Raw genomic sequence first — 16,256 nt, 5'->3', positions numbered from 1 at the left:
ATTAACAACATGGTTGACTCCTACATGAAGTCTTCTGCCTCCATATCATCTTACACTTTCATTTTCATACAAATAATAGACAGTTAACCAAGTAGGAAAGAATCTGTTCTGCCCCTTTTCTTCTTTCGAAATCCCACACCCTTCCTTTATTCTCCTCCTGTCCTACTAATTCTTTAGATTATACCCAAATCTGACCTTCGTCCCTCTTCATCTGTCCCCCTTTTTTCCCATTCCTCTCACTTCTTCTTTCTTCTGCTCTCCTTTTATATTTGGTGAGAAAGCAAAGTTCAAGAAGATTGTTGGAGATAGTTGTTATGAATGTATAATGTGAACTCTACCTGCATTGCACAATTATGTATTATTGTACTTTAACTTTGTCACCTCACTTTGCTGTTTTGATTTACCCTGTAAAATTCAATAAAACTTTAATTTACCCAAAAGAGAGTGGAGCTGGGGCTGTACGGGGGCGCGGTGGAGACATTACACCACAGCTTGTCTAATTCATGACCCCACAGCTCGTCTAATTCATGACCTATTGTGCCGTTCCCAACACCAGAAATCTCACTCTTGTCCCTTACTGGAGTGAGATTTCTGGCGTAGGAGGCGCACGCCACTCTTTAGAAGCTCCAGATTCATATAGAGGCGTACTCCTCTTTGGGAATCAGGAGCATCTGTCTCCATTATGCCCCCTCATCAAGATCGGTGAGAAAATCGTTGGTCTTGATAAATCGGGGCCAATGTCTTGGTTGCCTATAGTAGCCAATCAGCGAACAGCTTTTATTTCACATTCAGTTTATTTTTTAGTTATTATTTTTATATAAACCTGCCCTATATAATTCCCCATTGTTTCTTGTAAGATGAATAAAAACGTGCATATTGTTAGAAAAATGCAAAAAATAAAATAAAATGTGGAGGAGGAAGGATGGAAAACAATCAAAGAGGTTAACAATAATTAAGGATGACGCACTGTCTATGTAATTGGATTTACTTCAGCTGATTATAACTTCCCACCTGATTCGTGAGATTCATTAGAAAATTCGTCATACTCCGTCAATGAGATATTCAGTATAACAAAATAACACTTTTTTTTTTGTTCAATGTAACACTCCAGGCAAGATGGATACTGTTATGTACCATCTTGGTTCTGACAGCTTGGATGGGTACCGGTGGGGGCCAGGTCCTTAGACCCTTTATGGTCATGAGTTATGACGTTAGGTTATCATGATCTACATTATCATACGTGGCATCTATACTCTGGGTGGAAGAGTGAGGCGGGCGTCCGTATTCACTAATGGACCCTTCCGATGGTAAGCTGTCAAAGAATGCAGCCATCTGTCTGAGATGATTTATCCTGCTTTGAGCAGGGGGTTGGACCAGATGACCCAGGAGGTCCCCTCCAACTCTACCATTCTATGATTCTATGATTCATACGCCACTGCTTACAGTCATGGCCGAAAGCATTGGCACCCTTGAAATTATTCCAGAAAATGAAGTATTTCTCCCAGAAAGTTATTGCAACTGCACGTTTTGTTATACAAATGATTATTTCCGTTGTGTGTATTGGAACAACACAAAACAATAGAGAAAGAAAGGCAAATTGAACATAATTTTACACAAAACCCCCAAAATGGGCCAGACACAATTGTTGGCACCCTCAACTTAATATTTGGTTGCACACCCTTTGGAATAAATAACTGCAATCAATCGCTTCCTATAACCATCAATAAGCTACTTACACCTCTCAACTGGAATATTGGACCACTCTTCTTTTGCAAACTGCTCCAGGTCGCTCATATATGAAGGGTGCCTTCTCCCAACAGCAATATCAAGATCTCTCCACAGGTGTTCAATGGGATTTATATCTGGACTTATTGCTGTCACTTCAGGATTCTCCAGCACTTTGTTTCCATCCATTTCTGGGTGCTGCTTGAAGCATTTTTGGGGTCATTGTCCTGTTGGAAGGCCCATGACCTAGGATACGAACCCGGCTTTTTGACAATGGGCAATACATTGTGATCCAAAATCATTTGGTAATCTTCAGATTCCATGATACCTTGCACACAGTCAAGGCACTCAGTGCCAGATGCAGCAAAATAACCCCAAACCATTTTTGAATCTCCACCATATTTGACTATATGTACTGTGTTCTTTTCTTTGTAGGCCTCACTCTGCTTTCGGTAAACAATATGCTGATGTGCTTTACCAAAAAGCTCTATCTTGGTCTCATCTGTCCACAAGACGCTTTTCAGAACAATTTTGATTTACTCGCGTACATTTTGGCAAACTGCAGTATAGCTTTTGTATGTCTCTGTGTCAGCAGTGGGGTCCTCCTGGGTCTCCTGCGATAGTGTTTCATTTCATTCAAATGTCGACGGATAGTTTGCGCCGACACTGATGCACCCTAAGCCTGCCGGACAGCTTGAATTTCTTTGGAACTTGATTGGAGCTGCTTATCCACCTTCCAGACTATTCTGCGTTGCAACCATTCATCAATTTTTCTCTGCCATCCAAGTCCAGGGAGATTAGCTACAGTGCAATGGGTTGTAAACTTCTTGATTATGTTGGGCACCATGTACAAAGGGACATCAAGATCTCTGGAGATGGACTTGAGATTGTACCCTTGAGATTGTTGATATTTTTCAACAATTTTGGTTCTCAAGTTCTCAAATAGTTCTCTTCTCCTGTCTCTGTTCTCCATGCTTAGTGTGGCACACACAATCTCACAATGCAAAGATTGAGTCAACTTCTCCCCTTTTATCTGGTTTTAGGTGTGATTTTCATATTGCCCACACCTGTTACTTGCAATAGGTGAGTTTGAATGAGCATCACATGCTTGAAACAAAGTTGTTTACCCACAATTTTGGAAAGGTGCAAACTATTTTTTTCTGGCCCATTTTTGGGGTTTTGTGTGAAATTATGTCCAATTTGCCTTTTTTTTCTCTTTTTTTGTGTGGTTCCAATACACACAAAGGAATAAACGTGTATAACAAAATATTTGTAGTTGCAATTATTTTCTGAAAGAAATACTTCATTTTCTGGAACAATTTCATGGGTGCCAGCACTTTCAACCATGACTTTATATGATCAAGAGTAGATTTATTTTTGAGATGATCTCTTGGAATAAAATGACTTAGCTGAAGATTACATTTTCCATTGGTGAACGCCACCAGAATTTGGCAGCTGAGGCCACAAAATGGAAAAATGGGAACCTGGTTACTTGCTTTACAGTAAAGTGTCACTAATTCAATGATGAAAGGTCATTCTTAGCAAGAAACATTGATCATCGGAACAGAACCACGTCTCTCAAATGAAATAATGGGATTACATTGCCTCTTGTCTGCACGCTTTAGATTTTGTTTTGTTTTTAACTAGACCGATGCTTCACACTGATGTAATTGCTATTAATGTCAAAATCATCCATATGCCATGAGTATTTGGAGAGCATCTTAGATCTCACTTGACGCTTCGAGGTGCAACAACTATTTCACAGTTAATTTTGTGCTCTAAAGATATATATAGTTCAGCCCAGAAGTATTTAGATAGCTACAGAATTTAGTCTCTGCACAACAGTGGAACATATCTATCAAGACGTGATAGAAGTGTAGACTTTCAGCAATAATTCAAGTGGTTTTACAAAAATATGCATTAAATGGATATTCCGGTAAGAAGAAACTGGAAAAACTACTAGATCCTTGGGAGGTCCCAGTGGTTGGACAGCTCTTGGCTATCTCAGGCAGTCCCATAGGGCAGTGTATATACTTTACTTCTGGTGTTCAGTGACGGTCTCAGCAGTGGGACGCCCACCGATCTTATAAGAGATAGTTAATAACTTCTCCTGACCAGATTCTCCTGAATCTGAGGACACCGTTATAAGGAAAGTCACGTACCATGGTTAGAGTGTTGTACCGCAGCATGTTGTGGATGACTTTGAGAAGTTAAACTGTTTAGGAATTACAAATTTCCATAGTCCTTTTGTTTTTACAACCTGAAAAGTAATTGGACAAACTAACCATAAATATTAGCACACAAGCATTTTTAATACATTTCATAGGAAAATTTGACCAGATCACACGTCAGTATTTGGGTAGAATAAATTACTCTATCTCTTATCTCCTCTTCCCACAATTGCATACAAGATTTCTCCCGTGCATCCCCCCGTACTCTGGAACTCTCTACTCCAACATATCAGACTCTCGCCGACCGTAGAAACCTTCAAAAGGAACCTGAAGACCTACATCTTTCGACAAACCTACAACAACGTACAGTAACCCTCATTCCACCATACCACTGCATGACCAGCTCTACCCTCACCTACTGTATCCTAACCCATCCCTTGTAGATTGTAGGCAGGGTCCTCTCTCCTCCTGTACCAGTCGATGACCCCTTTTCACATGTAAAGCACAATGGAATAAATGGTGCTTTAATAATAAATAGTAATAATAACACCACAATGAAGTATGCCACATTTTTTTCAAACCGGATTTTTTAAGAATTGCCTCTATCAGACCTAGGAGGCACAGAAAGAGACAGCAGGTCTCCAGTAGAAGTCTACAGGGAGGGACAGGACAAGGGTAAGGTGGAGCGCTCAGCCATATAAGGCGCTAGGAGAAGCGCTCGATTTAATTAAAGTTATTTAAAGAGAGCAAACATCAGGTGGCAGAGTATGTGTGTATATATATATATATATATATATATATATATATATACTATATATATAGAGCCAATAGAAGAGCAGCAGGTTTATGGAGGACTGGAGACGCTATTAAAGAAATGTGGTTGTGTGACTGTCCAGACCTAAAGGGGATGATGGAACTTGATGCAAATGAGTATGTCATTGAATTAGAAGACTAGAGTTTGGTGGGAACTCAGTTTGGCAAATAGGTAACCACTATCATGCTGGACTTCAGGGAATGATTGTAGGGGTGATATTCTGTAACCACCATCTTGGGGATCAGTAGCGCTGGCCTAGCCACTATCTGTGGGCATCACATTATGACTCCATACAACTCAGAAGCTTTACAGAGTGTAGTAAGGGTCATTTTGTGCCATTACAATCACATGAAATTATTACGCATGAATGATGCAGCTGTATAAAACCTTAGAAAGTTTTGACATTTGTATTATGGCCAACATTTATTTAAATTAAGATAAATATTTAGGCAGAATAAAATAGCCGATATGCATGACCCAGTGAGCTGAGTATTCGAAGTGCAGAAGTTGGAATTTTATATTCTGCAAGTTTAGGTCTTATTTCTTGTCTTACTATAAAAGAACTTATATTTTTGAGGTGGCACAGGGCAGAGTCCTGTAGTGCACAAACCAAACACCAAGCCCGGGTCAAATTAGCACATGAGTTTGGAGATAATACCTTAGTGTTACTATAAACTTGTGTATTCTTTTACCCCCAGGTATGGACAGAAACAACAATGCCAATGTGGGCTGCCATTGGGCTGAGGGCTGCCATTTATCAGATTTATTGTAAGCCTAGTTGTGGATTGACATTAACACTTATGGAACATCCAATGCATTGAGGCTTGTAGCAGGTTGCAGAGGTACTTAGTATTAGTGATGAGATTACATGTCTGCTTGATATATATGCACACTCCTCAACATTGAATTTACAATACCAGATTTTTTTTCAGTGTCAAGTATAAACATCATGTACAGAAATCCCCACACTTACACCTCTTGGCTGCTACAAGTGAGGTTATTAATGGTTGAAGAATGTTCTGCCGCTCTGAATGCACTTTGGCAAATCATCAAGATCTGCTTCTGGCAGCTCCCTCTGCAACTGTTAACCAACGATGTCCCAGATGTGCTCGATGGTAGACAAGTGCGGAGACGGTCCAGACCATAGGAGCATGTTTAGGCCTCGCAGGCTGCTCACAGTATCATGAGCAACATGTTCCCTGGCATTGTCTTGTTGGAAAGACAGCTCCTGGGACACTTTGGAGAAATGGCAGTATCTCTAGTTACACAACTAACTCTATGTAATGCAAAGCTGTGATTGTACCTGGAATGACACTAGAGGAGTCTGGCTAATATACATTATGCCACCTTACACCATAATCCCAGGAGTAGGACCAATGTGAAGCCTCCTTGTGAAGCCTCTCCATGGTGGTGCCCACGTGGTCTCTAGACCAATCTCGGCTAATCATTGCATCCAAGAAAACAAAGAGGGTAGACCTCCATTCAAGCCTCCAATCCTCCATCCAGAAATCACGTGGCCAACGCCATGAAAAGGCCTTCACAAAAGAAATATTGTTGTATATTAGTGAATTAGAAGTTCAAGCAGTGGCAAAGTACTTGCCCTTTTAATCGAGTTCGCTTACAATTATCAGTCGGTATAAACATGCCAGCAATCATCAGATGAATGAGCAAAACTCTTGTTTGTCAGGTGATTTGATTTTTATGCATACATAAATATCATTGTTATCTGCAGCACATCGCCCTGTGTAATCAGGTAATGTGCTGTCCATAACATGTCCTGTATATGGGGTCAGAACGATGGCATTGGGTATCATTCTGGCCCTGTCATTGCTCGTTGGATTTTGTAAATAGGTTGGTAAACGAGTTCCGAACGACTAAAATATTATGATCGGCACTCATTACTGGTCTGTAATCGTCCTGCTAAAATGGGCAATAGAGTAATTATGTTTCTTTTATCTATAGAGATGTTGGCATCTTTTTCTGCTCTTGTTACACCAGTCATTTTGCAAAAATGCCAGCAGGAAGTGTGGCCATACTAGAAGTCACTTATGAATTATCCTCATAACAAGTTTAGTATTGATTTAACCTCACATAACTTTGGCCTGACCAAAGCATCTTCCATTCTGCATTGAAAATGGGATAAATATAATATTGTTAGTGTTGTCACAGTATAGCACAGTTGCAGAGGCAGATATAACATTGGTGCAACCTGTGCAGCTGCAATGGGGCCCAAGAGATAAGGGGGCCACTACCATCTCCAAAGCAGGTGAAATTGTCCGTTATGATGAGTTATTGGACTGCAAAGAGCCCTTTTTTTTAGCCCAGGGGCCTACTTTTATCTGTTACCGCTCCCGCGTAGCTGGCTGCATTGGAGCATGATTGGAGAACCGAAGTGCAGTTACAAAGTGGTATCAAAACTATTTAAAGGGGTTGTTTCACCCCCCAAAAAAACCTTCTCTATCAAAAACAGGAAAAAATTGTCTTGGAAGCTTTAACCATTTCTGCAAAAGTAGTATTATATAAAGTACCAGTCAAAAGTTTGGACACACCTGTTCCTGCAATGTTTTTCTTTGTTCTTATCAGAATGTGCACATTGTACATTCAGACTGAAGGCAGCAAAACTACAAAACACATATGGAAACAAGGAGTGAAGAATTACATGGACCAAACCACAATATATGTTATTAAAGCTTCAAAGTACCCCTCTTTTACTATGATGACAGCTTTACATCTCTTGCCATTCCCTCAAGCAGCTTCATGAGGACAAAATTGGAATGAGTTCCAATGAACAGTTATGCCTCGTCAAGAGTTCGTTTTTGGAATCACCGGCCTTCAGATAGTGTTTGCGACAATCAGGTGTTTTTTGCAGAGACAGTGTTGATATACAGCTCCATACAGAGCTGAGCCCTAATCCAAAATTGTTCTAAGTCAAGAACTACTCAACTAAGTAAAGGAAAATGACAGTCCATCATTATTTTAAGACATAAAAGTCAATCAATATTGAAAATCGCTAGAACCTTTAAGGTATCCTCAAGTGCAGTCATGAAAACCATCAATCCCTGTGATCAAAGTGGCTCTCATTAGGAGCACCCTAGGAAAGTAAAAACAAGAATTATCTCTGCTACAGAGGATAAGTTCATCAGAGTTACCAGCATCGAAAACACAAGTTGATAGCACCTCAAATAACATAAGTGATGCACAGACCTCAAGTAGGAGACTGTGAGAAGCAGTTCTTTATGGTAAAATTATTGCAAAGAAGTCACTACTGAAGACCGCAAACAAAAATAAGAGACTTGTTTGGGCCCAGCAACACAAGGACTGGACATTAGATCACTGGAAATCGGTACTGTGGTTTGATGAGTCAAAATTTGAGATTTTTGGTATCAGCTGTTATATTTGGTGAGATGCTGAAAAAGTGAGCAGATGGTTTCTACATGTGTGGTGCCCACAGTGAACCATGGTGGGGGAGGTATGATGATGTGCAGGTGCTTTACTGGGGACACTGTTGGTGATTTATTCTAAATTCATGGCACACTTAGCCAGCATGGCTACCACAGCATTCAGCAATGACATGCCATCCCATCTGGTTTTCACTTAGTGGGACTATCATCTGTGTTGCAACAGGACAATGACCCAAAAACATCTCCAGGCTTCGTTGATGCTATGTGACCACGAAAGAGAGGGATTGTTGTTGTCTCAGCTGACATGACCTCCACAAGCACCTGTCCTCATCCCAACTGAGATGTTTTGGGGTGAGTTGGACCAGAGAGTGAAGGCAAAGCAGTCAACAAGTGACAGCATCACTGTGAGTTTCTTTAAGAATTTTGGAAGCCATTCCAGGTAACACCCTTATGAGACTGCGTAAGAGAATGCCAATGGTGCAAGGGTGTGTAAAGATGTTATCAGAATAAAAAGGGAGTACTTTGAGGAATCTAAGGTTTAACACTTATTCTGGTCTGGTTCTTTACGTTTTGTTTCTATATATCTTCTTTTGTGGTTTTGCTTATTTCAATCTAAATTTTCAATTGGTACCGACCACTGTGAATTCTCTACCTGCTGACATTTGCTGTGCCTCTTCTAATTAATCATGACATCTCCAGGCCCCCTGATCAGAAGAGACGCCAGTGGATGCCAGCAGATAGTATGACGTTTGCAGTTCTCGGGTCCACATGCCACGCAGTATTGATGTTTCCACTGGACCAGAGTCCTGACAATTGTTTTGGTGAACTCTACTGTACACCACAGTATTGTAGATGCACTTTAGTGCATAATATTCCATTTCCAACCAATATACATACTTTGTGTAAAACCAATACTCTGATTGGAATGAAATAAACGCTTCTTAGTTATAAAATGGTTTGGTAGTGCAGACACAAAGTTATGGTCATGTCCATAAATCAAGTATATGTACAGGCCTACCAAATGAACCCTCCGCGCTCCATGCTCTGAACATTGACTTACTCCGAAAATCCACAAATAATAACCTTATTTGAAGCTGACTTAAGGGCCAACCACTTGCCTATTCTTATGGGTTTATTCACAACCATGCGTATTAAACTACATTGATGAGGTATACTTCATATGTAAAGATGAAAAGAAAAGTTTACAATTAAAATTTTACTCGTACATCCTGTATGGACGGCGCTGGGCCTCAGTCCCAATCTTTTCCTTTGGTGGATCCATAAAACCCCCAGTCCAAGACTGCATATGTTCCTACTAAATTATGGTAATACCCATTACCACGACATCCGCAAGTGTATTTAGTGCTTACAAATGATGACCAGACACATGCAATTCTTCATATACAGTTTACAACTACCTCGGTATCAGTCACAGGCACATCTGTGTTTGGCATAAGCACCAATAGACGTCTCTATTTAACCCACTTATGACACCAGTGACCCCAAAATTAGATTATTAGTGCATATATCTTGTAAACAACTACTAAAAGAAGATGAGACGGGCGAGGTCTAAAACAATCTAAAGATAAGGAATATAATTTTTTTGCATAATATAATCATATAATACAATGGGTACAAATAACATGTAGAAATTTAGATATATTTATTGTAAAAAATAAAAAGCTGTCCATTGCATATAAAACTTTATCGCTGACCCCACAGATGCCACACCTGACCTCATAGGAGCAGACACTCCTTGCTAGCCAGAAACAGGCGAGCCACAAAATAATCTTTTTTGGTAAATTAACATTGCCTAAAACAAATCTGATATGTACTTATAAATTATAGATTAATGTCGGTTGGCACGACTGAAGGTAATAGTTGCCATGATTTATCGGACAGATGAATGCCACCCATAATGTTTTACTTCTGTAGACCACAATCAATCATTACAATTTATTTCATAACCTAAATCGTCAGTAAAAAGCCAAGAAATGTTTTACAAACTAGAGAATATTCTCACTGACGTCAATTAAATAAAAAAAAACTACAAATAACTATAATGAATGGACCCGCATATAAATTGCAGGAAACCTAAGGATTTTGAATCAGCAGGCAAACAAGCAAGCAAGCGAGAGGGGTGCTGCTCTCCAAGAAAGAGCTGCAGCATTTCACATTTGCACCTATAGAGAGGTCGAATATTTAACACTTTGATGATACGGGCGGCATGCAGAACTTACCATATCATAAACATTTAGTATCACAGGTTCGTTTGCCATCGTGATGCCGATCGGTTCTTTCTGATTCTCCCAGGATTGTAAAATTCCTTCTGGTCAATACTGCAATGGGTTACAGAAGAAAAAGGACGTTTTCATTCTAGGTCCTCCAAACAAACCATTCGAAGGTTCTTTTTGGCCAAAGTTATGCAGATATTAGGTTTCGATCTCATGCTGTAGCCCTTGGGTGTAACTGGACACGTCCACCAAGTCAGGTGTGAACCCCAAGTTCTACGTTCTGCAATCCATTTCCCAAAAGGACATAGTTCAGTGCAAAAGAATACGGCAGAATTTGCTGCAATGATGTATGCCGATGACCTTTACGGTGCTTAAGGTTAGCTCGGCACTGGAAAACATGCTGCTTCTTGCTGCATTCTCCAAAGGTACTCAACACTGGTTGTGGAGAACACAGAGCTGGATATCTCTTCTGTCTGGCTGCCACCAGAAAACAGATTGTAGGGAGGTTGTGTCTTGCATAAGGCAAGATCGGCTACTGTGGGATTCGTATCCAGTGTTTAGCACTGCTCGTGGGAATACTGACAGGTCGGAGAACCCATGGTGCTGATGCTGCTTCCTGGATAATCAGGGAAAGACACAACTCATGGCATAGGATGTAAGGAGCCGGTCGGGGAAAGGGTGTGAGAAATCCATGCAGATTCAGAGCAGGAGTAGCTGTGTGACCCTGGTGCTGCTATAGTGCAGACGGCGTAGTAGCCATAAAAAAATATAGGGACAGGATGACTTCATCTACATAGAAGGAGGAGTCCTGGCCATCTGCCTAATAGATGTGAATGGAAGCTGCAGGGAGGCAAGTTACATCATACAGCATCCCCAGGCCTCCAGAGATGGAGGTGGTACCATGAATAGTGCATGTGAGCCATTCATGAGTTCCCTCTTTATTAACTTCCAGCACATGGAATTCCCTAATGAGATTCCCACAGCGAGAAGGATTCTTGCTCGTCTGGGATAGGAGACCAAGATTAACTGCTTCTCCGCCAGCGAATGAGACAGTACAATTACATCATGGTTTAATCCAATAAATTAATCAGAACGAGATGTGAAGACTGCGATGCAGAGTAATATCAAGTGTCATTCCCAAAATTAGATCTTTAGGAAAGGTCTAATGATCTGGTTATATCACTGTATTAAGGAGACACTTGTGAAATATATACTATTGCATGCGTCATGATGGGTGTAAGGGAGTGTCCGTATTCAAAAAGTGGTACAAATGTTGGCAAAAAGGTTTGATGTGCAACTGTGCAACTTACAAATAAACCGGGGAAAATTGCACCCACTGATGGCATCACTTGGGCACTTTTCATGCCTTTGTAGCGCTCCGAGGGTTCGGCGCTCCGAGGGGTATTGCACCTCTTCCAGAGGTGTGATATTCCACTCCCAGGTAAGGATGGAGTATGGACCAGGGCTCAGTTAGCTGCATACAGCACACTCACCCCATTTCCGAGGGACAGTTCAACGGTGCTCCCATTAGACAGAAATGCAGGCACGACAGACCATGTCCCTGGCTGGAGTGGGGAGGGGGGTGGAACACCCAGTGCTGTAGGGGCAGATAGGGGTTGGTTCCTGAGCGTAGATAGGAGCTCATTGGTTGCTGGTCACCTGAGCTCACACACTAGGGAAGGGTATATAAGGTGGGCACCATCTTAGTTCTGGGTCAGTTCAGTCAGTTCAGAGTAGAAGGAGAGAAGTTGAGTTCAGCCAGAGAGGGCTGATAGGGAGCTGTGGCTCAGTCTGGGCCCAGCTCATGAGGCAGGCCTAGGGTGAAGGCCGGGAACAGAAAGGAACAAGAACCGAAATGAACAGAAACAGCAAGAAACAGCAGGGAAAGAGAGAGAGAAAAACAGAAGGGCTCAGGAACAAGAAGGCAGAAGGGACCCTAAGAACCCACGAGAATACAGGGTGAAGGGTCAGGCAGATTAAGGGTACCGTATCCCAAGTTGGTGGAGGAGAAACTACCCTCAGCCAAAGACCGGAGGTCGTGATCATTTATTGGTGTGACACCTCATCAAACCTGCTAGGAAGGCACCATATAGAACAGTGGGGAACGGGATCCACGTTTACCCGCACAAGTTCGCGGCAGCTGGACAAAAGTGGGTCACTGGTGAGGCAGGCCAGAGAAAGGATAAAAGGGGGTCCTGTGCCATGCTCCTGAATCGTCTGGGAGTTGACCGAGCCCCTCACCTGGTGGACACCACACAGCTTGGGTGGTCACTACCTGTACAGAAGTGACCCGGAGAATCTGAACTGTGAGTAAAAGACATTGGACTGTAGTACGTTGTCTGTGTGCTCTTTCGCTCCTCCAGCACTAACGGCACTGGGACTCTCTGCACCATCACCCCCACCATCCACTGCACTGCCCTGGGGTTACACTCTTCCCGTGGGGAGTTACCCAATCTCAGCTGCACACACCATCAACCTCAGGGGACTGTCTTGCAGCGGCGGTTCCTAATAACCGCAATCCACGGGTGGCGTAGTCGGACATCACTTAAAACATCTAAGGACTACCACTGGTCTGACCACCCTGAGCCACGGGACCGGGTTGCCACTACTACACCCATCGTCTCCCTATTGCCCGGTTCCGAGTGCCCCACGGCCCAGGGGGCGAGTCACCTTCAGTGCCTTTGTGTCTGCTCTAGGACTGATTGACTTTTTCTGGATGTCCGGTTACTCGATCTATGTCTCGTGTTAAACTCCCAGTCATCTAAAACAAATAATCATATGAAACAATATTTTGGCAGCATATTTTTGACATGTGAGGAGTTGGCCTTATTCTAAAGACTATTAGACCAATGCACATATAGCGGAATCCGCAGCTCTAAGGGATGCAGACTTTTCCAAGCACTGCACATCGGTTACGTATATCTTATTGTTGTGTTTTATCAGAGATTTGCTTTCTCGTCAGTTCAGCCTAGGTAATTATTAGAACCCACAACCTCAGATTTTCACATGGCACTAGTCACTCTTTATTAGGGCTCATTCAGACGTCCGTTTTTAAAAACATACAGTCACTGCGGACTGCGGTGTCTGGGGTCCACAGGGGAAATTGACTCTAAGGGCCCACCCTACAGCATAACAGCATATTACCACGATATAGTGACCGAATAATATCACATACCAAGGAGAAATACCCTCACACTATCACCAGACCACATATTACCACCACATAGTGACCGAATAATACCACATACAAGGGACAAATACTGACACACCATGACTGGACCGCATATTACCACCACATAGCGACCAACTAATACCACATACAAAGGGACAAATACTGCCACATCGTGACCAGATCACATATTACCACCACATAGTGACTGAATAATACCACATATAAAGGAACAAATACTGCCACATCGTGACCAGACCACATATTACCACCACATATACGTGACAAATACCACCATACCATGACGAGACCACACGATACCATTACATAGTCATCGAATAATACCATAAGGATCATGAATAAAACACACAATACTAATACACAGGAGCTCTGTATACAGTGTATAGTGTGCATTTACATGTAACACACTGACTCACCAGTGACGTCTGTAGTTGAAGTCCTTCATTTTCGCTTTTCTTCTTCATCCGGCACAGACCACCATCACTTCTTCCGTCCAGGACTTGTCGCTGCAGAAAATAACACACAGTTATCAATAGCTGATCACTTCTACAGCACATTCCACACTTATTCCCTGATTTCTACACTACACCAGATGAAGAAAAAAAGCGACATAGTGCTGCCCTGCACAGTAACAGGACCTCCCTTTTGTTACTCCCCCATGGAGAACAGTATCCTCAAAAATAAATGATATTACAGCAGTAATGTCTTCTACAGTAATTATGTCCCCACTTGCCACCATAAACTAATAATACCTCATTCTGGCCCCCATACTGTAATTGTCACCCATCCTGGCCCCCTTTATTTAATAATATCCCCCATCCTAGGCTTCCATGTATCTCCTCCAACCATCCTGGGCCTGTATGTATTCCCTCCCACCCATCTTGGGCCTGTATGTATCCCCTCCCACCCATCCTGGGCCTGTATGTATCCCCCACCCATCCTGGGCCTGTATGTATCCCCCCCACCCATCCTGGGCCTGTATGTATTCCCCCCACCCATCCTTGGGCCTGTATGTATCCCCCAACCATCCTGGGCCTGTATGTATCCCCTCCAACCATCCTGGGCCTGTATGTATCAACCCCCATCATGGGCCCCTATGTCTCATACTCCCCCCCCCCATCATGGGTCCCTATGTATCATCCTCTCCCCCCATAATGGGCCCCTATGTATCATCCTCTCCATCATGGACCCCTCTCCCTCATGTGCCCCTATATAGCACCCTCTCCCTCATGTGCCCCTATATAGCATCCTCTCCCTTATGTGCCCCTATATAGCATCCTCTCCCTCATGTGCCCCTATATAACACCCTCTTCCTCATGTGCCACTATATAGCATCCTCTCTCTAATGTGCCCCTATATAGCATCCTCTTCCTCTTGTGCCCCCATATAGCACCCTCTCCCTCATGTGTCCCTATATAGCACCCTCTCCCTCATGTGCCCCCGTATAGCACCCTGTCCCCCATGTGCCCCCATATAGCATCCTTTCCCTCATGTGCCCCCATATAGCATCCTCACCCTCATGTGCCCCCATATAGCACCCTCTCCCTCATGTGCCCCTATATAGCACGCTCTCCCTCATGTGCCCCTATATAGCACCCTCTCCCTCATGTGTCCCTATATAGCATCCTCTCCCTCATGTGCCCCTATATAGCATCCTCTCCCTCATGTGCCCCTATATAGCACCCTCTCCCTCATGTGCCCCTATATAGCATCATCTCCCTCATGTGCCCCTATATAGCATCATCTCCCTCATGTGCCCCTGTATAGCATAATCTCCCTCTCCATCATGTGCCCCTATATAGCATCTCCCTCCCCATCATGTGCCCCTATATAGCATCTCCCTCCCCATCATGTGCCCCTATATAGCATCTCCCTGCCCATCATGTGCCCCTATAAAGCATCTCCCTCCCCATCATGTGCCCCTATATAGTATCTCCCTCCCCATCATGTGCCCCTATATAGTATCATCTCCCCCTCCCCATTCACTCACTACCCTGCCCATTCATAAAAGAAAAAAAAATCTTTTTACCTTCCTGTGATCCCCCGGCGGCGTCCTCTGCAGCTTCATGTCGTTGTGGTCTTCTGCAGGGCCGCCGACCGATCAGAGGTTGCGCTCTCAGCAGCCCGCCGGCTGGAGGCCTCTTCAGATCACTGCTATGCGCTGCGCACTGACGTCAGCGCCCGGCGTATAGCAGTGACATTCAATGTCCGCCGGCCTATCAGAGGCCGAACACTGACGCGTGTAGCTTTGATGGGCCGGTGGCCTTTGAACGTTATTGCTATGCGCCGTCTGTGCGCAGCACATCATCAAGAGGTGGTTAAGCCTCTAATAGGCCCGTGGTCAGAAAGACCACGGTTACCGTCGGAGGCTCATCGAGGACCCGGGGCCCACCGGGGGATCTCCCGGTGTCCCGGTGGGCCAGTCCGACGCTGCATACAGTTGTGGCCGAAAGTGTTGGCACCCTTGAAATTGTTCCTGAAAATGAAGTATTTCTCCCAGAAAATTATTGCAATTACACATGTTTATTTCCTTTGTTTATATTGGAGCAACACAAAAAAAACATATAAAAAAGGCAAATTGGACATAATTTCACACAAAACCCCAAAAATGAGCTGGACAAAATTGTTGGCACCCTCAACTTAATATTTGTTTGCACACCCTTTGGAATAAATAACTGCAATTGATCGCTTAGCACAGCAAGACTCGGCAGCTCTGATGAG

General features: G+C 43.2%; 1 protein-coding gene across 1 annotated transcript in view; it reads right to left on the bottom strand.

Annotated features, from left to right (window-relative positions):
* Nucleotides 1-11,172, bottom strand: part of LOC141153772 (deubiquitinase DESI2-like) — a 132,604-nt gene extending 121,432 nt beyond the window's left edge. Inside the window, exon 1 of the mRNA XM_073638899.1 lies at nucleotides 10,352-11,172. Within this exon, the coding sequence (XP_073495000.1) occupies nucleotides 10,352-10,390 (39 nt within the window). The 5' untranslated portion in view covers nucleotides 10,391-11,172. The remainder of the gene's footprint in view (nucleotides 1-10,351) is intronic.
* Between the last annotated feature and the right edge of the window lie 5,084 nt (nucleotides 11,173-16,256).

The sequence above is a fragment of the Phyllobates terribilis genome, unplaced genomic scaffold (assembly GCF_046119375.1).
Source record: "Phyllobates terribilis strain yellow unplaced genomic scaffold, ASM4611937v1 Scaffold_7__3_contigs__length_470593459, whole genome shotgun sequence".
NCBI lineage: Eukaryota > Metazoa > Chordata > Amphibia > Anura > Dendrobatidae > Phyllobates > Phyllobates terribilis.
This window is presented reverse-complemented; position numbering and strand designations above follow the sequence as displayed.